This window comes from Hyposmocoma kahamanoa, unplaced genomic scaffold (assembly GCF_003589595.1).
Source record: "Hyposmocoma kahamanoa isolate Upper Pololo Valley unplaced genomic scaffold, ASM358959v1 192, whole genome shotgun sequence".
NCBI classification, from domain to species: Eukaryota; Metazoa; Arthropoda; class Insecta; order Lepidoptera; family Cosmopterigidae; genus Hyposmocoma; species Hyposmocoma kahamanoa.
The window spans coordinates 3,021,814-3,048,481 of record NW_020653719.1 but is presented as its reverse complement, the minus strand read 5'-3'; the positions used below and the strand labels follow the sequence as shown (position 1 = coordinate 3,048,481).

The 26,668-nt window shown below is 36.0% G+C and overlaps 2 protein-coding genes across 8 annotated transcripts; one reads left to right on the top strand and one right to left on the bottom strand.

Moving 5' to 3' along the window:
- The first annotated feature begins 333 nt into the window (after positions 1-333).
- On the top strand, positions 334-5,967 carry LOC113226536 (cilia- and flagella-associated protein 36). Of its 2 annotated transcripts, none has more exons than XM_026459189.1 (7): positions 334-644; positions 1,091-1,167; positions 1,453-1,656; positions 1,801-1,937; positions 2,028-2,232; positions 5,407-5,533; positions 5,711-5,967. In XM_026459189.1, the coding sequence occupies exons 1-7, from the start codon at positions 536-538 to the stop codon at positions 5,869-5,871; spliced, it is 1,020 nt and encodes a 339-aa protein (XP_026314974.1). In that variant the 5' UTR covers positions 334-535; the 3' UTR covers positions 5,872-5,967. The 2 variants fall into 2 exon arrangements, with proteins under 2 accessions (XP_026314974.1, XP_026314975.1); XM_026459190.1 differs by lacking the exon at positions 334-644 and adding an exon at positions 782-904 and having other exon boundaries at positions 5,711-5,966.
- A 4,761-nt stretch (positions 5,968-10,728) lies between these two features.
- LOC113226446 (serine/threonine-protein phosphatase 4 regulatory subunit 3) lies at positions 10,729-25,888 on the bottom strand. 6 transcript variants are annotated; one of them, XR_003310107.1, is made up of 10 exons: positions 25,592-25,888; positions 24,552-25,487; positions 24,277-24,469; positions 23,887-24,029; positions 23,526-23,701; positions 21,874-22,073; positions 20,762-20,968; positions 17,690-17,826; positions 16,194-16,391; positions 10,729-11,452 (listed from the first exon to the last, which is right to left on the bottom strand). XR_003310107.1 is itself a non-coding variant. In XM_026459061.1 (9 exons), exons 1-9 carry the CDS (start codon positions 25,886-25,888, stop codon positions 16,281-16,283), a joined length of 2,400 nt encoding a protein of 799 aa, XP_026314846.1. In that variant the 3' UTR covers positions 14,451-16,280. The 6 variants fall into 6 exon arrangements, 3 of the variants coding, with proteins under 3 accessions (XP_026314846.1, XP_026314849.1, XP_026314847.1); XR_003310106.1 differs by lacking the exon at positions 10,729-11,452 and adding an exon at positions 12,221-12,596; XR_003310105.1 differs by lacking the exon at positions 10,729-11,452 and adding an exon at positions 13,815-14,417.
- Positions 25,889-26,668: the final 780 nt, after the last annotated feature.

The following is a 26,668-nucleotide window of genomic DNA, read 5'->3' as shown; positions in this document are numbered from 1 at the left end:
CGTCCAAGTAAGGGTACTTGGTACTTGGGTATTTAAAAATTAAAAATGAAATAAAATTAAAAAAATTTAAAACTATAAACCAATCCCAATACATATACTTATATCATGAAAATAATACAAAAAGTAGAAACGTTATATGATAAGCTAAACTCCTTCCTCGTCCATAAAATGCTATAAGCTGAACGTTTCAAACAGGCTTATGGTAGTAAAACAAAATGGGAAGCTATGACGAAGAATGAAACGATATAAGTACAACAGAACTAAAATAAATCTATGCCGCAAGCTATATCACTTTTATAATGAACCCTAAAAACCTTAGAAGATGGAAAAAAAACAGACACCGAGGAAAACAAAAGTCCAATCAGTTACCATAGCAATATGCACCACAAATAAAGAGGATTGACGCATACATAACAATCGATGTAGAAATTGTAAATTAAGTCGTAAATTCTCAAAATAGGATAGTGCGCTAAGAGAGTACTGCTTATTTCGCTATAATAATTTGGTTGTGACTTGTAATTTGTAGAATTACCCAATGGAGAACTCGGACAGTAATGCTTGGGTATTCGATTCACTCGTTGGTTTCCTGCATGGCCCAGTGTGGAATGTACCTTTGCAGAATTTCATTGAAGAAAAATCCCTCCGTAAGTTTCAATTCCGGTTTCCAATAACAATAATATGTATTAGGGAATAATATGCACTAGGGAAACCCTGTTGTATCGCGGGTACCATAGACACACACATAGACAACTACAAATTACACCCAAACTCACGAGAGAAGTAGGCCATACAAATATTACTCCCGGCCCGGGAATCGCACCCGGGACCTCTGCGTAGCAGTTCAACATGATAACTGTTCGGCCACAGAGGTAGTTGGAGTAGGCGGGTAGACAGAATCTGATAGGTATGTACTTACTTACTTACTCCCTATACACTTTTTTCGGCATCACGAAACTATTTTTAGTAACTTGATTGTTATTGACCTTGAGAGTGCAAGGTGCAGTTATGTATAACGTCGCAATCATACAGCTAAAATTTTAGATAAGTAATTTTGAGGTAGCATAAAATCATAAACGTAATTTTCTTTTAGCATTTGAACCGTCTGATGCAGGCGAAGTCCTCGACAGGCCCGAATACAAGAAAATTCACATCGAATATCGTAATTTGGTAAGTTAAATGGCATGATAAATGTTTGACATATCGTCCCACTCCAAGGCCCTGATTTTAATTCAAATTGGAATCGATCCGATCGAGTAGCCCAAAAGCATTATTTTACGCCTCGACTCGGAAAAGACGCAGTTTCCGATCGGGAGAGGCAATAAAAATCAAGCTGCAGGACGAGCCTCTCCAAATCGCTACACAGCCTGTACTTTGAAATCAATATGTAACAACGTGCAGAGTAGCAGGTACTAATGGCATACGAACGACTTCAAAATTTAAGATTTATTTTAGGTGGACGTAATGTTGGGTTCGTTCATGGACGACATCGGCATAACTGCAGACCAATTCGAAGCAGCGTGTCGACTATCAGCGCGCGACCTCGCAGGCCTCCCTGCCCATTTTCACCGTCGCTTGTTCGAGCAAATCTGGGCGGCTAACGATTACGAAATGTTCGTCAAAATGATGACACATAAGAATGTTGAACTTCAACTACAGGTAGATCAGTAACTTTCAAAGTCAACACTCAAAATAAAGTTGACCACGTAACATTGAGTGTAACTAGTTCTAGTAGTTTACAGTGTTGTTTATAGTATCTTTGTAAACTTGTCATTTTCTCCATTGGTGCAAAATATTTTTTAGGCTTTAGAACTTATCGAACGTCGCTATGGTGCCATGCCTAGCTTATTCACAGCCGATCCTGAAGACTTGGACTCATCCAGAAGCGATGAAAGTGAGCAATGGCCTGATAACGATGACGTCATGACGGAGATTAAAAAGTGGGTAGTATTTGTAAATATATTTTGAATATAATCCATTTTATGTACAGTTTAAGTGCTCAAAATTTACAAAAATCTACTTTACCTCAGGTTGCAGTTAGAAGAAATGGAGTCGGCAAACGAGATAGCCAGTGTACCTCCAGAAGAAATGGTAGCTGAAAAACAAACACTGCTGTCTAAGTTGCACAGCTTTGAGAAAAAGGAAGAAAGGAGCTTGAGCAAACAAACCACTCCAGAGGCAGAGAAGAAAACTCCTGTCATTGAACCTCCAAAGCCGGCACCAAAGAAAATAGAGGTACAATCAAAGGCAAAAATATGTATATTTAAACCATGGTATAATTACATACCACATACATGTGTTTAGGAATTTAAGGTTTAGGCACCGCGCAAACGTGTGTCTTGTGTTTGATACAAACAACCAGCAACTAGAAGCGAATATTCTATTTTCATACAATTATTATTGCAGCTACTGCAACCGACGAGTGTTCGACTGCCGCATCGAGTATTATACCTATGCTCGATGGAGGGTTTCTTATTAAATATAGTATGTAAATAATAGAATATTCGCTTTTACTTGCCACTTGCTTTTATTCAACACCAGACAGACGTTTGCGCGGTGTTATACACTTAATGCGTGTTGGAAACCGAAATATCACTTGTGGCATGTTTACGTTAGTTTTTAACTATAGGAGACCGATCTACGCGAACTTACTATAACTAAATTGAGGACGTCCTAAAGAATGGCCAGGTCAGGAGTACCGTTAACCGACAAGCATGTGTCAAAAGCATTGATGCGTGTTCACAAGGCGAATGGGGTCAGAGTGCAGACGCGGGCGTGGCGGCAGGTGGGGGCGCGCGGGTTTTGGCGTCTTCCCTTTCACAGCACCGAAGCCGCTGCGAGCGGGTAGATCCACACGTCGAAATGGCAAATAGACGCTAGACACTAGACTAGCTTTTCCCAAAGATAACGCCCCCTTGTGGGCGCTGCAGGCCTAAAGGGGTAAGAGGCCCAGAAAAAAAAATGGGGGCGTTGTGTAGAGGCTTAGGGGAGATTTGTAATTTCATCTAGGAAGACTCTTAGTCACCGACTGAGCTCACGACTCACGACTACAACTTGTGAACATCAACTAATATTAATTAAGAGATTGCTCAAACTAACTCGGTTCGATGTTTCTCTCCGTGTAGTCCATATATCTGACTCAGTTTCGCATTTTAATAGTTATTAGTATTCCTAGATAGGTAATATTCGTAATAATAGACCGCGGGCAATCACGTTTTAACAAGTTTTTGTTAAATAACCCGATTTGTGCATTCCTGTATGAATCGGCTGATTCGTAGAATATTTGTTGTTACTTGTTGAGTACGATTGAGCGTCGAATGAGATAAACGAGTTTATGCATGTTTGTCTTATTCCTGTCGGTGCGTTTTGCTTATGCAATTCTATATAAATAACGTAATATTTATTTTATTTTCTTTTGCGGTTTCGCGCGTAATAGATAAGCAGTACTTAAGTTCAACACTTACTTACCGGCCGCTGTAATTGGTGAAATGGCTGAAAATATTGAAGAATCATTGTGCAACCGTCTGAGGACTTGTCAATTCTCAATTCAACTCCATGAGTCCACTTTACCAACTAATGAAGCATTGTTGCTGTCTTACGTGAGGTTTATTAAAGATGAGAAAATATGTGAAGAACTATTGTTTGCTAGAAATTTAGAGACCTATACAAAAGGCGAAACCATATTCAATACATAGGAAAAGTGATGAGAAAGAGATTCCCTTGAAAATATTATATCAGTTGCTACGGATGGCGCTCCGGCTATGACAGGGTGCCATATAGGCTTCATAGCGTACTTAAAAAATAAAATTCCAGATGTCCTTGCTGTACATTGCGTTATTCGTAGACAACATTTGGTTGCTAGAAATTTAAGTGAACGACTATTTAAATCACTGATATATGTCATCAAAGCAGTCGATAAAATCCGTAACAGCTCTTTGAATGATAGATTATTTCATCAGCTTTGTGTTACTAATGACGAAGATTTCAACCGTTTGTTGTTTCATACTGAAGTTCGTTGGCTATCAAGAGGCAATTGTCTGACTCGATTTTACAATCTGTTTGATTCTGTGATAGAGTTCTTGGAAACTAAAGATACAGAATTGCGCAACAAGGTCATTACATCAAAAAATGATATAGCTTGCATGACAGACCTGTACAAATTGTTCAACGACATGAATCTCCAACTGCAAGTGATGAACTAAATTTAATTAAAACAAAAAATGTCGTTGCTGCTTTCGCAGCCAAACTACTTCTACACAAAAAGAATGTGGGCAGACGTGAGTTTCACAATTTTCCGAATTTATCAGTATCCTGCAGTAACGACGACTAGTTTGCATACTGCCAACATTTGGAAAACCTCCACATTGACTTCACCGAACGATACCAGGACATTTTAAACTTGGAAAAACCAGACTGGGTGTTGGATACGTTTTCAAAAGTCAACATTGCAATATCACCTCAGCTGGAAGACGAACTTATAGAATTGACAACGAACGAGGAAATAAAAATCAAGTTCAAAAATAACTACCAAGAATTTCGGCTACAAAAACCGATCCCGCAATTGTACCCTGGATAGTGGTCAATCGTTCAACGATTCTTGATAGCATTCCCATCGTCATATTTGTGTCAACGTGGTTTTAGTGCTGTGACAACGCTGCTTACTAAAAAGAGAAATCATTTGCATGTTACCGATCGTGGTGACTTGCGGCTGTTCTTGAGTATATTGGAACCTGATATCAACGAACTTATTAAACAACATCAGATTCATCCTTCACATTAGTTTTTATATTAGAATCGATTATGTTTGTTTTATTTTGAATAAAAGATACTCTGTCTGAATACTATAAAGTTGCGTTTCAGTAATCATTCTCATTAGCAGGTGTAGCCCGTAAGAGTTAACTTGAAACCTGAGCGCCGTTGTGTACTACCTACTGCGCTCAGGTCTCAAGTTAACTCTTGCGGGTTATAGTAAGTCACGTTTAGAATGAATGTTTAATCTCCGCTAATATAGCTCACAATAAAGTGTTAGTTGTTAGTTGAAGTTATAGTGGTTTTTAAGTAGGTGAAAAAATGGGGGCGCTAAAAAATAATTTATTCTCAAAGTGGGCAGTAGACAAAATAAGTTTGGGAACCCCTGAACTAGACCAAACATTGTGAAAGGTACGGGCGCGCGGACCGAGCCAACAGATCTCGCGGCGCGCGCGGCCACTGCGCAACGTAACGAGCGACTATGTACAATTTGATTTACACGCACCCACGCCTGCCGCCACTCTGAATAAGGACCGTAGCAAGTGGAACTGTTGTTTCTGCTTACCCTTATGGGAAAAGGGCATGAAGTACATTTTATGTATATGTTGGTACCTATTTATTCGATACCCCTTTTAATTTCTTAAAGATTGTACTTTTTAGGTAAGCGAGGAAGAAGTGCGAGTACGTCAGGAGTATCTGAAACAGCAGCGTGATAAACTACTGGCTCTGAAGAAGCAAGTTCGAGAAAAAAGACTTGGAGCAGCTGAGGCTGTACAGGAATCAGGAGGCAAGTTTAGTTACATTAAGGTTTACTGTCCAGTGAGTTTGGAATCGTGTATGTATCGGTGAGATCGTCTCAATGCGTGACATATTAAGCAAATATGCGAGTGGGCCAAGCTTGTTTGACGGCGAATATGAGATGACAAATAAATCTGTGTAGTGGTGGCCACATAATCTTTTCTAGGTGGGGAAGGTTCACAAACAAGCGCAGCACGACCATGTTCAGCCAAGGTAGCACAGGCAGCACTCAAGGGCGCTCCACCGCCGCCGCCACCTGATGCGATGCAGCTGCGTCGGGCTCTGGCCTCCAAATTGAAAACTGAAGTCGTTGACACAAACCATTGAGTGAAATAGAATACGGTTACAAAAGTTGTTTTTTTTTCAATTTATTGGTGTTATTTGTTTTGTTAGCTATTAAAATGATTCTCTACTTTCACAATCACGTTTAATTCTGCCGTTTAGTGATGTATGTTTAATGCTCTGGCCACACAGAGGCGGTAGCGGGGGCGCTTTCCGGTACCGGGATTTTTTTTGTAATGTTCGAGTTTCTTATGCACCCTGCCACTGAAACCGGGTGGCGGGACGGCAGTCCGAACCGAACAGGCGCGGACCGAGCCCGAGGTGAACGCGGAGCGGGTGCGGGCGTGGGAGTTGTATTACATCCAGTTCTATGCAACCGTCCACATAACGCGCTGTGTCAGCCGCGGGGCGTGGTATGGGAGCGGGGCTTTAGTGGGATTGCACGTAGTATTTTTTTTACAACTCTTGATAAAAACACACGTTTTTATCACAGACATATATATGATATATGTCTGTGGTTTTTATTAAGTTTCAGTATGATTTCAACCAAAATTTCTTTTGCGATGCTTCCATAACACTAATAAAAGCAGATATATTTCTTAAAAGTATTATCCGAAAGCGATATGATGCTTTCTTTAAAATCTAAGCAGAAAATGAAACCGCTGCTTTTAGTGCCACGCCGCCTTCGCGCCGCTGGACTATGGAACCGCCTAAGAGAGCCATGCCATAAATGGTTTTCTCAAAAGTCTGCGGAGATACATGTATTATACCTCAAATTAAAGCTAAAAGATCAATCTATACAAATATGTCCCACGGCTATGCCACATGGAGGGAAAGTACCTTAAATACCATTGGTAGAACATTTTACTGAAAGAAGACTTCATTTTGATTTTAAAAACAATTCGTACTGCATTCAAAGATTTTTAAATAATAGCTTCCCAGAACCGGGAATCGAACCCGCAAAATGTGAAAAAAAAAACCGCCTGTAATTTTATTGTACTGATCGAAAGACTCAATCATAAGGATTGTTTTCTTCTAAATAACATAACATCTTAAATAAAAGGAAGACTATGAAATTTCACTTTAATTTGAAATTTTGTTCAGGAAAATGGACAACTTTTTCTCTGACTATGCCGCGCTCATAACATACATTATCATTTCAAAGTATTACTAATGAGTACAAACTTGGGAAATACATATCATTTCCCTATTATAAGTGCATGATAAAATAATAAGGAAATTCACAAAAAAGTTCACAATCACAAAGCGGCTGGCTGATTATAAAATAATAATTTGAAAATTTGTTCCATTTTCAAACGTCTATGTATTCTTTTGTTTTTTTAGTGAATTTCTTTTTCGATTTTTTGCATTGCAATTGTTGTGTGAATATAATTACCATGGCGTATCAACATAATTTGGATTTAATGGAAGCATACTATATGAATCACAAAAACCTATCACTAGCTTAGCAGTGGTACCGCGAATGGTATCCCGATAGAGAAACACCATCTCGATTTATTTTAAAAAGGTCGATGAATAATTTGAAAAAATTAGGACGATTTCATCGTCGCGTACCGCAGCCACAGCACCAAATGATAAACGTTAACCATGATGAACTCGACATTTTGATTTACTTTGAGGCGAACCCAAAGAATTCAGTGAGGGAAGGTGAAGAAGAAATTGGAATTTCAAAAAGCAAAATACACCGCATATTGAAAAAATACAAATTCAAGAGTTATGTTGAAGGGCGATTACTTCAAAAATTACGCCCGGGTGATGCCGAAAGACGACTTATTTTCTGCCACCAAATCGAGAGGCTCATCCGTCAGAATCAAAATTTCCTGACTAACATTATTTGGTCAGACGAGTCAAACTTCAGTAACAATGGAATGTACAACCGGCGTAATAAGTATTTGGTCCAGACAGAATCCCTTACGAATCCGCGAGACTAATGACAGCGTTTTTCATTCAACTGTTGGTGTGGGATTGTGAAAACCCGGGTTCTCTTAATACATTTTTACGAAGGGTATCTGAACACTGAAAAATATTTAGAAATACTTGAGATTTTAAGAAGCGAGATTAATAATCTTGCCGATGCAGAACGACGAAGTCTCATTCTTCAGCAAGATGGGGCTCCGGTTCATAATAGTCGGAGAACAGCGAACTTTCTTAATGAACATTTTTCCTTCCAGGATCGGTACTCATGGACAAATTAAATGGCCTCCGAGATCCCCGGATCTAACCCCGTTAGATTTTTTTTTATGGGGATATGTAAAAGATTTAGTTAACAAGAACCGGTATGAGAGTGTGCAGGAGTTACAAACTGAACTTAGACGTATTACTTTAAACATTCACCATGAAAAGATAAATAAATCAACAGAAAGCGAAATTATGAAAAGAGTGAGAATTTGTATACTACACAATGGGAGACATTTTGAACATTTGATAACTTAAATTGATTACATGTAAGTTGCAATTAAATGTACCTACCTAATTATTTTTCATGTTCTTCCTTTTATTTAAGATGTTATGTTATTTAGAAGAAAACAATCCTTATGATTGAGGCTTTCGATCAGTATAACAAAATTACAGGTGGTTTTTTATTTCACATTTTGCGGGTTGGATTCCCGGTTCAGACAAGCGATTATTTAAAAATCTTTGAATGTTGTTCGAATTGTTTTTAAAATCAAAATAAAGTCTTCTTTCAGTAAAATGTTATATCAATGGTATTTAAGGTACTTTCCCTCCATGTGGCATAGCCGTGGGACATCATTATATCATAGGAAATGAACTATTTTTCCGGATTTAAATCGCGTATATTTGTTTTTTCAAACAAACCGACGTTTCGAACATATACGCGATTTAAATATATATAGATAGATAGAATAGAATTATGTTGTTTCTATCACAAATTAAATCACTTTTCTGCAAGGAGTGAATTTTCCTGTACTAGACGCGACTTATGTCTTGTGTTAATTGAAAGTGATATGAATTATGTTGTTTCTATCACAAATTAAATCACTTTTCTGTAATGAGTGAATTTTCCTGTACTAGACGCGACTTATGTCTCGTGTTAATTGAAAGTGATATGAATTATGTTGTTTCTATCACAAATTATATACGCGATAATTATAACGAATATTCGGAGCCAAATATTGCAAAGATTATTGCAAGTATTCAAAAAAATCTAATTTCTCAATTTCGTCAACGCTTCACCAAATCAGGTAGAAAAAAAGAACAATTCTTAAGCCAAAATAGTGCGGGTTGGATGGCATATTCACCGTGAATCTGGACTAGAGAAGAGAAGAGTCTACTTGCGAATCTGAACCTTCTTCATCGACCGAAAAGCGAGGACGACCTCCTAAACCTTACGAAGACAGTTCAGAGAGAACAAAAAAACGGAAAAATAAGGAATTACTTGAAAATTGTGGTCTTGATTTTATATTAAATTCCTTCCGTCAGGGTCTGAGATCTAATGGTGAAACTGCCGTACTGCCGGTAGAAAAAAAATTAAATACGCTACAATCTTTTATCATTCTTTTATGATCCTGAATCTAGCATAGAAATCAATAACATTAAGGCAAAAATAAAACTGCAAGAATTTTTAGATCACACTACTACACAAGTCCTGCTTGAAGAGACTGAATTAGTTTCCCATGCAAATTTATTTATATTTTTAATAGTGCCTCTGAAACTTGTTGATATTAATACTAAAAAAACTGTGTGGGAAAATCCGTTTCCATCATCAGTAAGATTTTGTCGCCCGATTTTAATGGAATTTTCTAGAGACAGAGCATTAATTTCAGCAACTACACGATAAATTAATGTTCAAATGCCATCCTCTGTGCATAGTCTTAATTCACGGGGAAAGTGTAATTCGGCATTGTTCTGTGTTACCGATTAGACAACTCTCGGAAGATGCTGAAGAGTCAAGAACAAAGATTATAAACGTTTCAGACTTTATCATGCCAGAAAATGCTCTAGAATAGCCACTAATAAAGACATTTTACATACACTTTTGTACGCTTCAAAGACATTTTACATACACTTTTGTACGCTTCGGACCCCTACATAACTAGTCTTAAAAAACCTTATAATAAGAAATCTATGGAGCTTCTAGATGAAGCTTTGGAGCTCCTAGGTGGATTTTAAAATACTTTAAGCTTTTCATTTAATCAAATTGTTTAATTACAATTACTTAAAGATGTTTAATTTTTAAATTTTTATTGAATTGATATTCAATTATATTTTGTGAAATTACTCCACTAGTTTATTATAATTATTAATACAAAGATGTTTAATTTTATTATTTGTAAGTAAACATAGTTTATTTTTTTAAATATTGCTGTTAGTTTATATACATTTTTTTTGTTCATATATTTTTTATAGCTATTCAAAGTCAAAGAATCATTTACACCATAGGTATAATAAATTACACTTGAAAATGTCATTTTATAAGCTACTGCTCGTTCACTATGCTGCCTTTCCTGAGAAGAAAGAACTCTAGTGATTGCTCTTTTCTAATAAACTTATATGCTACTGAATACACTTTGAATCAAATTTGTGCAGAATCTAGACCCATATCGTCTTTCCACACATCTTTATCTAACACATAGTCTTCAATTTTGTAATATGACCTTTGTAATTGCTTTTACTTTCTATTTTATTAAGTTATTAAAAATATGTTAATACCTACAAAATGTATATTAATTAAAAGTTTTTTTGGATATTCAAGAATATCCAAAGAAAAAATCACGTAATTATCTTAGAAAACTTAGAAGTTATAGATTTATGACATGAAAATGACTCAATCTCCCCATAGTGCGCTGTCCCGCCGCGAACTACACGTGAGACTGCTGTGTACCACGCCCCGGTAAGTTCGCTTCCCGCAGGTCCGCCCCGGACCCCTTTTCCCGCTGTACCGCGTTTGTATGACCCGACCTAAGTTCAGGTAAATGAATCAATAAAAACCATCAGTTTATATCATGTACCTTATATTTATATTGCTTACTTAACTAGTGACATCATAATAATAGCATTATAGTAAGCTTATTTATTTTACACAACTTGCCAATAAGTAAAACTATTTAAATTTTAATTCTGTGTATAAATTAGTTTACGATGGTCATCCACCTAGACAGATAAAAAATATTCATCGTAACAGTCTACTTTTACCTAGAACTTCGTATTAAATGGGGAAATTATTTCAAGGAATATAAGAATCGTATAAATCTAATTGACAGCTCGATGCTATGACGTGGATGTTAGCAGATTACGAAACATAATTATTACATAAAGCATTATATATTTACAATATATTTTGAAAATTCATTCCGTGTATGTAATAATTCATTTCGCCTCACCTTTACTGTACATGTTAACGCCGGTTGATAAAAAAAAATCAAACCTGAGTCCACAATACTGGAAGCGCGACCCTCATTTAATAATTAAGATCACATCAGTGTTTTATAGTGTTTTATTCGTAAAAAGAGATCCAGAGTCCCCTTAACTTCGGATACATACGAGGATTGATATGTAGAAAGTGGACAGTTTGTGTAAATGTTTCAGATATCAGAAACAATTACAGTTAGGGACTCAGTATTTGAAATGATGAAGGACAAGACGGCTGGAAAAAAGAAACCAAAATTTACTTTCACTGAAAAGAATACTATATATAGTAAAAACATATTATCAAAATTGATAATTCCAGCCCACACTAAGTAACAAAAATACGTGCTACGATTTTATGCCATACCCTTGATCTATGTCGCCAGGATGTGAAAAGTATAAATTTTATAAATTATGCAACAATGTCTAAGACGTTAAGAAGTGCTTGAATACTTTGGTCTTCACATAAAAGCATATATCTGTAGATAAAAGTTTATTTTAATCCTTATTACATAAGGAAGGGAAGTGTGTAAATGCAATACACAAACTAATATTTAAATGATAAATACGACGCTTATACGTAAAAAATAGTTTGGACCACAAATGTCGTGTTTCTGGCGACAAGTGATCGTGCAAGCAATAAATTCATTGATGATAGTCCGAAACGCGAGTTGATCACCGGATTAAGTTTACAAAATCTAATATTATTTACATAATACGAATGATAAAACTAGAGGTTAACAGTAATAAAATAAAATGGTTCTTAATCAGATACTTATATCACATACACATTACTTCTGTAGTGTAAAAAAATCTACAATCATAAGCAAGGAAAGGAGATTATTGTCGAAATAGTGGAAAAATTTATTTCGTAATTTATTTTATTGACAAAGAATGTATATTACAAAAAAATATTTAAAAAATGTTAATAGTCGGATTTTTAATTATCGATAACAAACTGACAACTGTCATTTAAAAAAAAAAATGTTAATTTGTTTATATAGTTGACTTTGGTTCAGTTTTACATTGTAAACTCATTGAAACAGAATCAATCAAAATGAAAAGTTAAAGATTTTTTATTACTATTAATCTGTTAAACAACATTTTATTTACATTTAATTTCTACATAGTGCTATATTTTTTCTAATATCCAAATCTCAATTTTTTTTCAATTAAAAATCAAATTATTAAAAAAATTACCTTGAAAACCTACTGAGTCAGTGAAGTCGCCCTTTATAACAACACTATTTTGATTTCATCAGCAACATTAGTTTATTATCTGTATTTAAAAATTCGACTACACGTTACAAATTGTGTGGTTTTTTTTCGGTTTCACTATGGCGACATCAACGCATCTCTTGCATAAAGATTTGAATTTAAAACTGAAAACAAGAAAGATAAACTTTTCAAAAAGTTAATAAACATCCTCATAAAACGGCAAAGTAATCTTTTAATACATTTCTAGAATAGATTATGGTGTAGTAAAACTCAGATTTTAAGAATGTTTCCATCAGCACAAATTATATAGCTAATTACAAACAAAGTTTTGTATACTTTTTACCTGAGAGAACCGACAGGATTTCTTTCTCTCCGCTTGGTTTAAAAGACTTACTTACGTTTAATGCACAAATGTCCATTAACTTTAATGCTTTACTAGGTAAAACTTTAAAAAGCAGGGTAAGTTCTGCTTTGGTATAGAAGAAAAATAGTATTATGGTTAACTTAATGTCTTAAATTTACAGAACTATTCTACAACTTGGTAAACTTTAGACATTGATTTGTCCTTCCAAACAGCATAAATCATCAAAATAATCATTTTACTTTCAAAATTCAGATATTTATACCTAATGTCACACTTTCGTTCTATAAAGAATTTATTAAACATTCTGAATATTTCAACGTAGCATACATACTCATAACACACAGAACGAAAGAAGGACATTACGAATGTGAATGTAATTTTAATGTAGGGTCACGTGGGTTAAGAGGAACACTGGGGGACTCACAAATAGTTTAGCACTATATTCTCTCAGTCGATAATGCGGACACAAATTAGTTTTAATGATTTTAAAGAGAGGTCGCTACGGTGCTCCAAACCCAAACACTATTCCTCTTACCACCATCTTTTGGAGGGAAAAAAAGTTAGCACAATTTGCACGTTTTCTGCAAATACATCGTAAGTATTAAATTTGGCGTAATGATTGTCAAAACATGTAAAACTGATGAACAAAGACACGTTTAGTGCACTTCAAAATTCTTATAAGACTTTATAGTCTATCTTGTTTAAAAACGGAGTAAAATAACAGTTCAAAAGTGTTGCCCACTTACGAGTAGCCAGTGAATGCAGTCGACAAATATTACATTGACTATTATTATATAATTATCGATTGAATATTGGTCACGCTTATGGAATAAATAGCCGAACTTATTTCATTTGAATCAGCCTTGACCATTATTCATTCAGTTACAGAGCACAATTTAATTTTAATTGTCAATTTTTTGTAACTTCCAACATACATACATACACTGTATTCAGAACTATGTTTGAAAAATACAAATACGAGACATATTTTAATGTTTTTCATTTTAATTCAATATAGATAATCAAATCCGGCTATTCTAGTTAAAATGTATACGAATAAAAAAAAATTATCTCGATATTAGTATGCTATCTGTCAAAATAAGAATAAGGAAGGCAATAACGCAATAAGTAATCATTAGGTCGTAACATTCATTCGACAAAACTATCGACAACTACGTAACTATTTAAAGTTTTATGAAGGCTGGCAACCCTACAGATGTCTTTTTACTCAGTCTTCAAAACAGACTAGACTATATCTGTTTATCTGTCTTCCTAGAGTTCAAAACATTTGACTCAAAATAAAGTATGTTCCTCTTACCCCACTTGACTATAATTAGATAATAAATTTTTCCACTTTCAACTAGTGTTGAGCTTCTCAGGGATACGTTTATCGTCAGTAAAAAAAGTGCTAATAGGTCAACGGCGTTCAGTATTTCGATCATTTATCAGTTATTTCCAGCAGTCTCCTTGACAGTGCCTTTAAAACATTACTAAGATTTTACTGTTCATGAGTCGTTTTCAGCACCTTCTCAGCAACGACTTCCGGCTTTGTGAAGCAAATACTGACACCATCTATAGAGTACCTTCAAATTAAATTAATTCTTGATCTGTAGTCACGAAACTGAAGAATTAAAAAAAACTATATTTATTAGTAAATAGTAAAAAAAAACTCTCACATAAGAACACTTTTAGGCGTTTATCAACTTTGTGTCAAATCTTCCTCGGTTATACTAAACAGTTAACAGAACAAAAACAAAATTTGAAGTTAGACTACAGACTATAAGATGCAAATACGACGCTGTAAAAAAACTTTCTATTTGTCAAAAAAGAGTCTTCTTAATAATTTTAAGTCTGTATAATAATTTTACGCATAATTATTATGTGTGTAACTATGCGCAAAGATATTATAACATATAATACAAAACCAGACAAAATGCTGACCGCCGTTGATTAGTGTGATGTAACCCCTAACTGTGGTGGCCGTGAAAACGACACACACGGCTTAACTTGACAAAAAACAAAGCCTATATTAACAATGAAAAGGACATTAAAATGTTAAAATACATTAGTATTTTTAACAAATTACTTTAAAAATTTGTATAACAAAATCGCCTCAGTGTTTATTAATTAGGGCCAGGGCTAGTCGTTACAAAATACAAAATGTTTAGATGAAACATAAATTATAACGTGCTAAAATGAGTATTCCTTAGGATAAATTGTTTGTAGGATTTGTTTGCTTGATAAACCTTAATGTTATATATCGTAATCAGATGTACCACCTAAACCTTGAATATCGAACAGAATCTAATATAATCTTCTATTTGTATATAGGCCCCTTCGCAATAAAAAATGGATGTCACCTTTTTTTTATATATTAAAAATCAAAAATAAAATATCTCTTAAAAGCTCAACACGAAATAATAAAGGAATGCAAATAAATTACCTGAAAATAAATCAACAAGAGGCTAACTCTGCAATAATGCCCACAAATGTTAAAATATAATTTTCTTATTTCTTTCTTTTAAATTATTTCAGAAGATAGATTCCTAATTGGAGTAAAAACGACTGTGATATCAATACGATTTCTAATATAACACCCTAGTGAGTAGCAATTCCACAGCGTTATTAAAACTCTTTTTAAAGGAAGATTGGTCTCGTGATCGTTAATTATGAAATCAGCTATATCAATACGTACACTTAACACATCCATGTCGCGGTTGTTTCGTCTATTACAAATCCCCATTCATATTTTCTTTGTACTTTTGCAACTACAGTCCTTCGGAGAAGTAACTTAGATGTTATAATTATTTCACATAAAATACACTTTGTAACCAATATTTTGTTCTACATTCTGTTGCCAACTGAAGTAATTACACTAGAAAATATGTATCTATGAAGATCTTCATATGCTAACTAAATTGTGAAGTTGGACACTGTCAGCACTTCATATTTACATAAACGGACAATTTCTGCACGTGGTGTTTCCGAGGTGTAGACATGCAGTAATTAATTAATTAGTGACAAATTAAATTGCAAGAACATCGGGACGTGTATTATTATTTCAGTTGATATAATAAATATTGTGAAATATTGAACCTTATTTGACGACTCAATCGTTTTATTTCTGAGGACGGCGTACATATGTTCCAACACAATCACCGATGAAAGTATACACTGCTTAAGAATTAATCCTAAATCAATGCAAAGCAAGAAGTGTACAAACTTGATTAGCAACTATGTCGGTTGCAACAGTACAGGCGCTGAACATACCAACCCAAATATCTATACATTATTTCCTCTTCAATTCTGATCTTCAGTTACCCAGTGAAGCTAATGCTCACGCGCGAAACTCTGAATAAAACGAATGAGTCGCGCTAGACCCGTGATCCGGCAGTACCTGATGGCATTCCAATTCACTGGGTAATAGCTTGCACAGCAGCGAGACAGGGCGGACAGCTTATATTCCTTGAAATGCTCTAGGGCCCTACGCCAGCCGTGGCCGCTTGGCATCTCGCTCTTCGCTACTACTTGTACCACCCCCTCCTCCACTTCCCTCTTCTTCTTCGTCAGAGTCACCGTCGTAGTCCACGAGACCCTATCAAATTAACAACTTTAGTATTTGTTTATTCTTCTATGAATGACCACCTGCTATGTATATCTTAACTGTTTAACAATAATTGAAATATAACTGACATATTTTTAATAGCGATAATAATCGTCATTACATTTATATAAACAAGTGCCCTGTAAACCAAAAGCCCTACTTATACGACAATAAATTCATTATATGCTTTAAATGGTAAATTTCCTGCTTTTGCATCATACAACATTTCAAGAACGATGCTAAGAAAATTAAGCACTCACTAACGAAAGTAAATATAAAGATATACCTTACCTAGTCTGATTTCGAAAGTTAATTTGAGGACTAGTACAATTTTATTTTATTCTGAAAAGCAGTTAGTTATACATAAATTTTTGATGAATCATATGCAAAGTTCGAAAAGCGAGCAAGGAGCATTGTAATCTTTAAATCAGAGACAGAAATCGGAAAACTTTATAGATGCTTCAGCGTGTGCCTAATTGAACACAAAACCCATGCATAGACGATCGAATTTACAAAGTTTTTTTGTCGGTACTTTACAAATTCTATATTACTGGCATGTATTTTAAGTTCAATTCTATACGCGCTGAAACTCTATCCATCAACAGTCATTGGCAACTTTTGTCTTTAAATGCCGGGAGGCGTAAACGTACTGGGGCAACAAAAGTAGTCAGACTTACTTTTGTTGCCATAGTACGTTTTTGTTTTACGAATTTGCTGTCAACTGCTGAGCTGGGATCTCGGTCGAAACAAGGAGAAGGCAGGAGGCCCGACTGAGTGATTATAATGTTGTCTTTTTCGGTCTCTGCTTTAAACATGCAGTACTATGAATATGGCTTGGTGTCCGGTACATGCAAGTAACACGGGACAGGAAGTTAGTAAAAGCTTTCGTTCACTAGAGAAACAAGTAAATATATGACAAATAAGATTAATGGAAGAATACATACATAGACGTTTTGGATCATAGAAATGAATTTTTTTTTTCAATTCCAATCTATATTGAGCCCCAATTCAATTTCCCAACACATAACCACATCTCAGGTTTATGTTACTCCCCATTGTTGGTTATGGAACTACTAATTTTATACTAGCAAAAAATTAGCAATTTTTTGTTCATTAGTCATGTTGTCGAAAAACAAAATCTGTTAGCATACATGTTTATAAATTTTGGAGCCTGCATTTTTCGCAAGCGATAAACGCAAAGTTTTTAAAACCTATCTCCTTTATTCCCATGATCCACGATGATTCCCCAGCGAAGCGAGCAGAGAGGCTTGAGGGAACTAAAAGTTTACCTTATTGAGTAATCTGGGCGAAGATACCTGAACGTCAGTGTGAGTCGGCTTGGCAGCCGCAGTGGTGCTAAGCATCACTCTACTAGGGCCGTTCACGGCCTCTGGGGTCGAGCATACTTTCTTATCAACTATTTTGCCTGAAACAATCAATACAAATTGCTTAAAACGTAGACAGACACATTTTACGCCATCGTTATTTATTTAATAGTTTATTGTACAGGAAAAACAATACAAAAAATCACAATACAAGGAAAATACAAACAAAAGGTTCTTCTTACTTCTAAAAGAAATTTCTTCCTGCAGATCTAAATACAGACACAATAACTAAAAGATAAAAGAACGGGCTTACGTGCACAACAAAACAAAAAATAATAATGTAGCACAAAAACAATATAATAATATTAAATTATTATAAACTATATAAATACTATTTCATAATATACACTCGCGAGCAACCAAATCGACTCAAGCGCTACCTCTACATTCAAACATTGTTCTATATAAAAGTATACAACATTTCAATAAAAATAATATGCCATTTGAAAGCTTGAAACCTAAGCTTTAAAAAAACATCAATATCAATAAATAAAACAAGTACCAACATGTTCATTTGCGCAATTAGGGAGAATGGGACTAATTACTACCTACGCTACCTGCTAGTTGCGCTACCCTCTACCCCTATAAAAACCCCCGTGACCCTTGAATCCTTATCAGTCGCTTATCAACAGTTGACCGATACACATCTCCGCAACCTGCATTCATTGTTTTCAAGAAACCATGGATACCACACCTCAAGAAGCCGCTCAAGTTGTAGCCTTATTGCAACAAGGACTCAGTCAGCGAGTAGTGGCTTCCCAGCTTCACTTGAGTCAATCTGCTGTATCCCGAGCATTCACTCGGAGACCAACAACCAGCCGCCACCGTTGTACTTCTGAAGGAGACGACCGTTTCATTGTCTCAACCACCCTGCGAAATCGGCACCTTACGGGTGTCGACGTGCAGGGCGAGCTGAGACGTGTTCGAGGCGTAGCTGTCAGTGAGTGGACAGTAAGAAGACATCTTAAGGAAGCCAATCTGTCTCCAAAAAGGCCTGCAACAGGCCCCAAATTGACTGCAGGCCACCGGCAAGCTCGGCTACAGTTTGCTCGAGAGCATCTTAACTGGAGCTTTGGGCAATGGCGGTCGGTCCTATTCACTGACGAGTGCAGGATGTGTCTGCATGGCAGTGACAGGAGAGGCCGGGTCTACAGGCGTCCGGGAGAGCGATTTGCCCAATGCTGTTTCGCAGAAACCGTTGCCTATGGTGGCGGTTCTTGCATGATGTGGGCTGGTATCTCGTTGGAGGGTAAAACCGAGCTCGTTTTCGTGCCTGGAGGAGGCCGAGGAGCGGGACTGGGAGCTGATGGGTACATCACAAATATTCTCCTGGAACATGTTGTGCCCTACGCAGGATTTGTTGGCGAAGACTTCATCCTAATGCACGACAATGCTCGATGCCACACAGCGCGCGTTACTCAGGAGTTCCTTCAAGAAGTCGATTTGCGCACAATGGACTGGCCTGCGCTAAGTCCAGACCTAAATCCCATCGAGCATTTATGGGACGAGCTCAAACGAAGGGTACGAGCAAGAAATCCAGCTCCTTCGAGCCTGGAAGAACTGAAGGCAGCTTTATTAGAGGAGTGGGAAGGTATTCCTCAAGACAACGTCAAAAAACTAATAAGATCGATGAAGAATCGATTACGTGCTGTAATTAGGGCTAGGGGAGGCAATACCAAATATTGAATTAATAAATTTTATACTTCTTAAGAAAAAAACGTGTTTTATTTGTGTCAAACTCCTTTACCCAAAATCCCATTTTTCTCCCATTTAAGTTCAGACACCGGTAATAAAAAAAAGTATACATGGATATTAATAATGACGACATTTCCTAAAATCTGAAGTTTCAAGCTTTCAAATGGCATATTATTTTTATTGAAATGTTGTATACTTTTATATAGAACAATGTTTGAATGTAGAGGTAGCGCTTGAGTCGATTTGGTTGCTCGCGAGTGTATAATACCTAAGATAAGGATGGAATAGTAGATAAATAATGTTCTTAACTCTCATTGTAGAATAGCTAATGATTTACTTTCGTGAACAATAATAGGAAGTGTGTTCCAAAGTCTGATCGCACGAACAGTGAAGGAGTGTGAATAGAAAACGGAATTGAAGCATGGAAAAGATAACTGGGACCTAACAAGAGAGCGACAGGGCTTATCCTGGGACCCAAGAAAGCTGGAGCACTCTTTCAGGTACCTGGGAGACACACATGGTTATATAAAATATTGTAAAGAATGGACACAATATGCAAGTTCCTGCGGACACGAATGGGTAGCCACTTGAGCTGGCTTTGGTAATGTGAGATTCAGTCATAGTTACGAGTACAAAGATAAACCTTATATAAAGGCTTTGCAATCGTTCAAGCCTATTTAGCAGCTCTTCAGTAGCATCGAAATAACAGAAATCTGCATAGTCTAAGAAGGGCAAAAAAGAGATTAGGCTAAACACATCTTGGTTTTTAAGTGTAAAAAATTTTGGAGGTGTTTAAGTGAGTGAAGAAATGGACTTTTCTATTGACTTCATTAATATGTGGAGTCCAAACCTAACTACAATCTAAAAGCAAACCAAGTTAGTTGCAGTAGAAGCATAAGCAATAGGCGTGGAATTATACTCTTTAGATGCAGTATCTAGATCCAATGTGCCATGCATATACCCACTTCCCACAATCATAGCCTGTGACTTTCTAGGATTTACCAACAAACCAAAAGATTCTATACATTTTTTATTTGAGCGATTTTATACATCTATTGCATAGCAAATATGATAATAAGTGCTGAAGATTAAGATTTAATTTTTGTTAAAAAACTTGAGCCTCATCTACAATGAGCAACCATAAAAAAAATATATTAAAACTATACTTAGAATTATTATTAATTAAAAAACTTCTATTATTTACACTACAATTGCTTCCTTTCATTTCATTTTCAGTAGATGGATGTTATTGTAGTACTATAAAATATTTGTGATACGAACCGATGGCGTCAAGCGCGTGATGCGCGTGCGGATGCGGGTGAGGGTGCGGGTGCGGCTGTGCTGCTTCGAGCGGCGCGTCGTCATCTAGCTCATCGTCGTCATTGAACCACATCTCTTCCTCGTCGTCAGGAGTGCGCGCCTCCCGACGATACCGCGAGCGAAGTAACGACGGAACTACCGCTTCTGTTACCCCCACGCTCCCGCTCACTGGAAAATGGAGAGTACAGTCTATCAATAAGTAAACCCTCTACGACGTTACGCAAAAGCTGGTAGGGTGAGTAAGACCGTCGTGACGAAGATGCGAACGTCAACTGTCCAACACGCCTAAATTGTGTAAGGGTGTGTACAAATCTGGCGAATGCGCTGCATGTGGGTTGCGCTCGTGCAGTTATGTGTGACTATGTAATAACATCTCACACAAGTCACGCAAAACGGCACGCGAACAGATCGCAGCGTACTGCAGTACTGATTTACGTATAATACACATGCGCTGCTCTAGAGCTTTTTGTAAACAGGCGCATTCATCAGATCTGTTCGCACCGTTCAGTTTTTTTTATGCTGGCAAGTGACGGACGGGACGAACAAGTCCTGTCCATAACAGTTGCAGTGCCACTCAGAGCTTGAAATCGCAAATATTTGAAGAGCACTGCCACTGCGCCCGTCACCCTGAGACATACCGTTGCAAGAAACCGTAATAGTTTTCGTTCAGTAACTTCAATTTTTGACAGGTGTCAACGTCAAATGTGGACGACAACTTCAAAACGTCAAAATTAAATGAAATATATTGGGTAAAAATCCGGAAAAATTTTCATTTTTCTATGCAGAAGCCAATGACACGCCATATTGTATTGTTGATGAATTTCTCGTAAAGGACACATTCTATGAAATAAACACATTCTAGCAGTATCCGATTGACCCGCAAAAATACAACGCGACCTTTGTGTTAAAACAAATCTGTACAAAATTATGTTTTTTGTTACTATCTAATAAAACCCCCAGATGGAATAGATAATGTTACTTGTTTTGAATAGTACGACACAAAAAAAACTGCACCAAGAATGTAGTGTAGTGTGCACAGAGTAATGTGGAAAAGAATAAAAAACGATTCTAACCTAACTCACCTCGCTCCCTCTCCTTCAGCTTATCCTGGTGTTGGTCATATCGTGCTTTTAAGGCCTTAAAAGTTTGTACATATTCAACGTCATCCAAAATCTTTCCATAGTTTTCCACAACATGTGAACATAGGGTTTTGATGTCTTCCAGCTTGATGAATTCGAATAATTCTAAAATTGCGGAATCCAATAAATTATATCTGAAAAATGATGTAAAAGTACCAAATAACTATCCATTGTTCATTTCTATTACATCACGGCGGTGTTATTGGATTACTTCAGCTTGAAAGCAAAGGAAATAGTGTATCTAAATGTCGAATATAATAACATCATTACAAAATATCAGGAAAACAATTTAATTATATAGCATGCAACTCACAGAAGGAGAAAAACAATGGAAGTGCCTTAAGCCTTGATTACTCTCAGAATCGCTCAAAGACTCAAACATTCGTAATTTTAAACTCTATGAAATCTTGATAATGACTGGTAGGTAGTAGTTTCTAATTTAAAAAAAAGTAACAAATTCTAGACTATTAATATAATGTAAACTTTACCCTGTTGGCATATCATACAAAATTCAATACCTATTATAGCAAGTTACAACATTTTGATTTTATATTGAAATTTCAATCTAGCTGAAGGATTATGAATTCAAGATGTTTACTAAGTTCTCTAAAAAAGAAGCGACCGAGAGCGAAAGGTTTACTTCCGTTTCTTGTAACAAAAATTTATTACGATAAACAGAAAATTAAGAATTTATTAAAATAATAAAAATAACATTTAAAGATGATATGAAACACCACCACGGACAATATTACGGTGACAACTGCGCTCCGACTGGCCGGTCCAAATTCGAAACAATTGACTGATTTCGTCAATTGTTTCACTTCAAATGGACGTTCACATAAAATACATATTTAATATTGCTAAAATACATATTTAATAATTGCTGATGAAATGTGATTCCGTTTGTTTAGTAATTAGATGTTTTGCTGTTTTTCCCACACTACCGAATGGAACAGCCCCCCATTGTTAGAGATATTATTTTTATTATCATAAATACAGAATATTTTTGAGGCTACTACGACTACTTATTTTATTTCAGCTTTCCCAATTGTGATTTCAGTGCAAACGAGAGTTGATATTCAAAAGTGACATACGGCCTATTTGCCTGATGAATTGCCAGGGATGGATGGCCCTTATTTCATCTCTATTTCTGGTTATATACTCCATACTAGGTGTAAACTCGTTTTGCATTACAAGCAAAATCCCTAATATTAATGCACAACATTTGCAACAGCCAGCAGAATTTTCTACAAAATCATCAACCTGTTGCTCTTAAACACAAATAATAAATGAATGCAAAAGTTGAACAATATAAGAAGACATGTTTAAAAAATAAAAAGTTATTAAGTTTAGTATTGAACACAACTAGCTTGTACTCCCTAACAAATAACTGATAAAGGCTTGATTAACAATGATTCGAATTCAAATCTCAAAGCCCAAAAAAAAAATTATTTTAGCATTCCTTGTAACTGGCACTAACCAATTAAAAAATATATCATTACACCACACGAAGAACTGAAAAAAGCTATTGTACAACTATTATACAAGAGGTGAATAATCGAGCAGTGTACAAAGTGATGACTCACCTGCCATTATTTCTAAGAAAGGCGTCTATGACAGGCGCGAAGAGATTTCCTTTAATGATGTATCGGTTGTAGTACTCATCCTTGAGAGCTGTGATCTTTCTCATAAATCGCAGCGCGCCAAGAACCAAGAATGTGTGGGTTGATCTCATGAGCACTAGAATACGGCGGAGCAGGTCCTGTAAATAACAAATTTGTCAATAATTACTTGCATATTGGAAGCTTAATCGATAACAAGCCTAGCGGTTGACAAATTTCGTCACTTTAGCGACTGAGGTAATCATGGGCTTACACAAGGGATGCGCGATAGTGCCATTCCCGTGACTTACTGCATACGAAAAATGCGAAAGTAATACTTAGGTACCTTATTCAATATGCACGTCTTGATATGGTATGTGTGATGCTCAACACAGAAAGATAGAAGCTCGAGCACTAGCCCCAATAGCTGCACCGTGTGGTAGTCTTCTTTCAGAGGTTTTTCGCCCATTGTATTCTCCAGAAGTGGAGCTGAAATGACCATACAATTGGAAATAAAATGGTTAGGTACTAGAGCCGATACACTTGTAGATAATAATTTACTGGCATAATGCACAAAACAAAATCAAATTATAAAATTGTTTTAAAAATTTAAAAAAACCAACTCTAAACTGAATTGACAGCATTGCAAGTACATATGATTATTTACATATTACAGCAGTCCCCGTTAAATAGAGCAAATGTATATGATCATAGATCAAGGTCAAACATTACCTACCTATCAATGTCTGTATACTGTGTTTATAGAAGAAATTGAGGAAGTCTGCCTTTTCACTCTTGTTCACTGAGGCTAGCATGCTTTCAGGGTCCAGTAGAATGCGAAGAACACCCATCAGCTGTACTGCTCCTCCCAGTTCAGGGTCACGGTCACGAAGCATTTGCTCTATTACTATATTTAGCAGCATTTGCTCCTGAAAACACAGAGTAGATTGATTGTTAATATCACACACATAGCACTGTCAAGGTTATTGAATGTCAAAGACTAGCACACACCTCCTCTGTATTATTAGCCTGTTGCAATGTGTAATCCCTCACAACTGATGGTGAGAACTCCACTATATATGTCAAAATGTCTATAGAAGCAGTCTTGGTCTTCTGATCGTCTATACTTAGAGTAATTTCTAAAGCTGGAAGGATCCCCAATGATACTAATGTTTTGTAGAATGCATCCTTATCTTGTGGTTGCAAATTTTGTGAAAAATTACAGAATTCCTTTAAAAATAATACTAAATCTCGTCGCTTTGTGTCAGGTGTTTTATCATCCATAAGAAGTTTAAATAAATCTGTCAAGAATTTCTCATCCTCTTCTATAAGTTTCACTATTTCTACTTTATTGAAAAATATAAAACTTGATAATGTGCTCAACAGGTTGTCTTCAAAAACTGTGGGAGTAGGCAACACTATGTCTTGTATATACTGTACTCTGTAGGTCTGGTGTATTTTAGCAAGTAGGTCCTTATTCTTGATGGGGATGGCCTCACGGAATTTTGCTAACTCTTTAAGGTACTCCCTGTGCTTCTTGGGTTGGGGTAACCCAGGATCATATTCTAGACAGCCCACCACATCAAATATAGTGTCGTCTGCAAACATTGTATCAAAGAGTGTGTTTTTATTGAGAAGGAATATACTTTTAAAGATCTCATAAAGGTGATGCAACCCTTCAATGTTTTCAACATCTTCACACATATTGAAAAGATTCAGGAGTTTCTTTATGTAGTGCTGACTTTCTAGTGCTGCAGCAAGTTTGTCTTTGCGTGCTGGTGAGACCAAACAACTGTTGACCAATTCGCTGATGTCTTCCAAACGGCCCATTTCACATGCTGGTAATTCAACAGGCTGGACACTGTCTGACATTTCATCATATCTTTCATCTTCTGACTCTTCTACAATATCTTGAGTGATTTCGACTGATGGATCTTTCCCTTGTACCTGTAAATAAAAGTCCACCGTAAAGATGTGTGATCTACAGGATAAATAAGATTTATGATCCTATTGTTTGGTATTTTGTTTTAAGAGTTATTGTGTAAGTTTACCTGACATATTTTTTCCCAAATTTCATCACAGCCAGCCTTTTCTTGAAAACTTAATGCTAGGTCAAAATTATCACCTTCTGACCAAACTATCAATGTATCTTGCTGTTTTTGATAGGCAGTGTCAGGCTGGATTTTGCTCTCTAAGAGGAGGGAGCCATCTGACTCTGCTCTCACTAATAGAGAAGTTCCTTTGAGTCTCTCCACATAGCAAGAAGAGACGTGTCCTGTTCCTCTATCGTCCCATTGCCGGTCAGCGTTCAGAGCATAAAGTTTAACTCTTCGTCTAGTGTCCGTCATTATAGTCAGTGCTTTTACAACTATGTACGCAAGTAATGAATCAATTATTATGGCGCTAATCTATTGCACCCGAGTAATAATTATTTAACTCCCATCTGTGTGAGCGCATGTGCACTTCTGTAACAAACAAACATATTGAAATCGTTTTAACACAACAAATATTCAGAAGTAATTACCGCAATTACAATTAATTTTCTACTTACATTTTCATATGATACAGACTTAACGAAAAAGGATAGACATATATTTTAACTACATATTTAATTTACTAACGATCCTACACATACATTTCAGAAAACATTCCATTATTTCTAATGACAATGAAATAATCACTAAATTATCGGAAATCACAAACAAAACAATACAAACTGTGTGCCTTTCACTACACTTGAGATACGAAACAATTGTAAAAACTTGTAGTTTACATGTTAAAGAAAACTAGAAATTCATTGAAAATGTGATATTTACCGGAAAAAACATTATAAAATCGTCAAATTGACGTACCTTCAAAATAGTACAACATCAAATATCGCCATATTGAATTCACAACAACGCTTCAAAGACGACCGGGGTTCTCAATTTAAAGACGAAAAGGCGGGTTATTCAAAATCAAACTTTACATTCCAATGTTTGTACTATTTGTATTGACTAAAATTAACATCTTTGTTCTATTACTGTACGACAACGTGAGTATCTTATCATGTTACTACTTTATAACACAGTGAAATAGATATTTATCAAAATAAACGTGTTTTATTGAAGTTTTACCGCACTGCTCTA

Coding starts and splice junctions, on each gene's coding strand:
- LOC113226536 (XM_026459189.1), top strand. CDS start 536: ATGGAGAACTCGGACAGTAATGCTTGGGTATTCGATTCACTCGTTGGT. Junction 1,168..1,452: donor ACATCGAATATCGTAATTTG/GTAAGTTAAATG, acceptor GATTTATTTTAG/GTGGACGTAATGTTGGGTTC. Junction 1,657..1,800: donor ATGTTGAACTTCAACTACAG/GTAGATCAGTAA, acceptor AATATTTTTTAG/GCTTTAGAACTTATCGAACG.
- LOC113226446 (XM_026459061.1), bottom strand. CDS start 25,888: ATGACGGACACTAGACGAAGAGTTAAACTTTATGCTCTGAACGCTGAC. Junction 23,702..23,886: donor AGACGTGCATATTGAATAAG/GTACCTAAGTAT, acceptor TGTTATTTACAG/GACCTGCTCCGCCGTATTCT. Junction 22,074..23,525: donor TTTCTTAGAAATAATGGCAG/GTGAGTCATCAC, acceptor ATCATTTTTCAG/ATATAATTTATTGGATTCCG.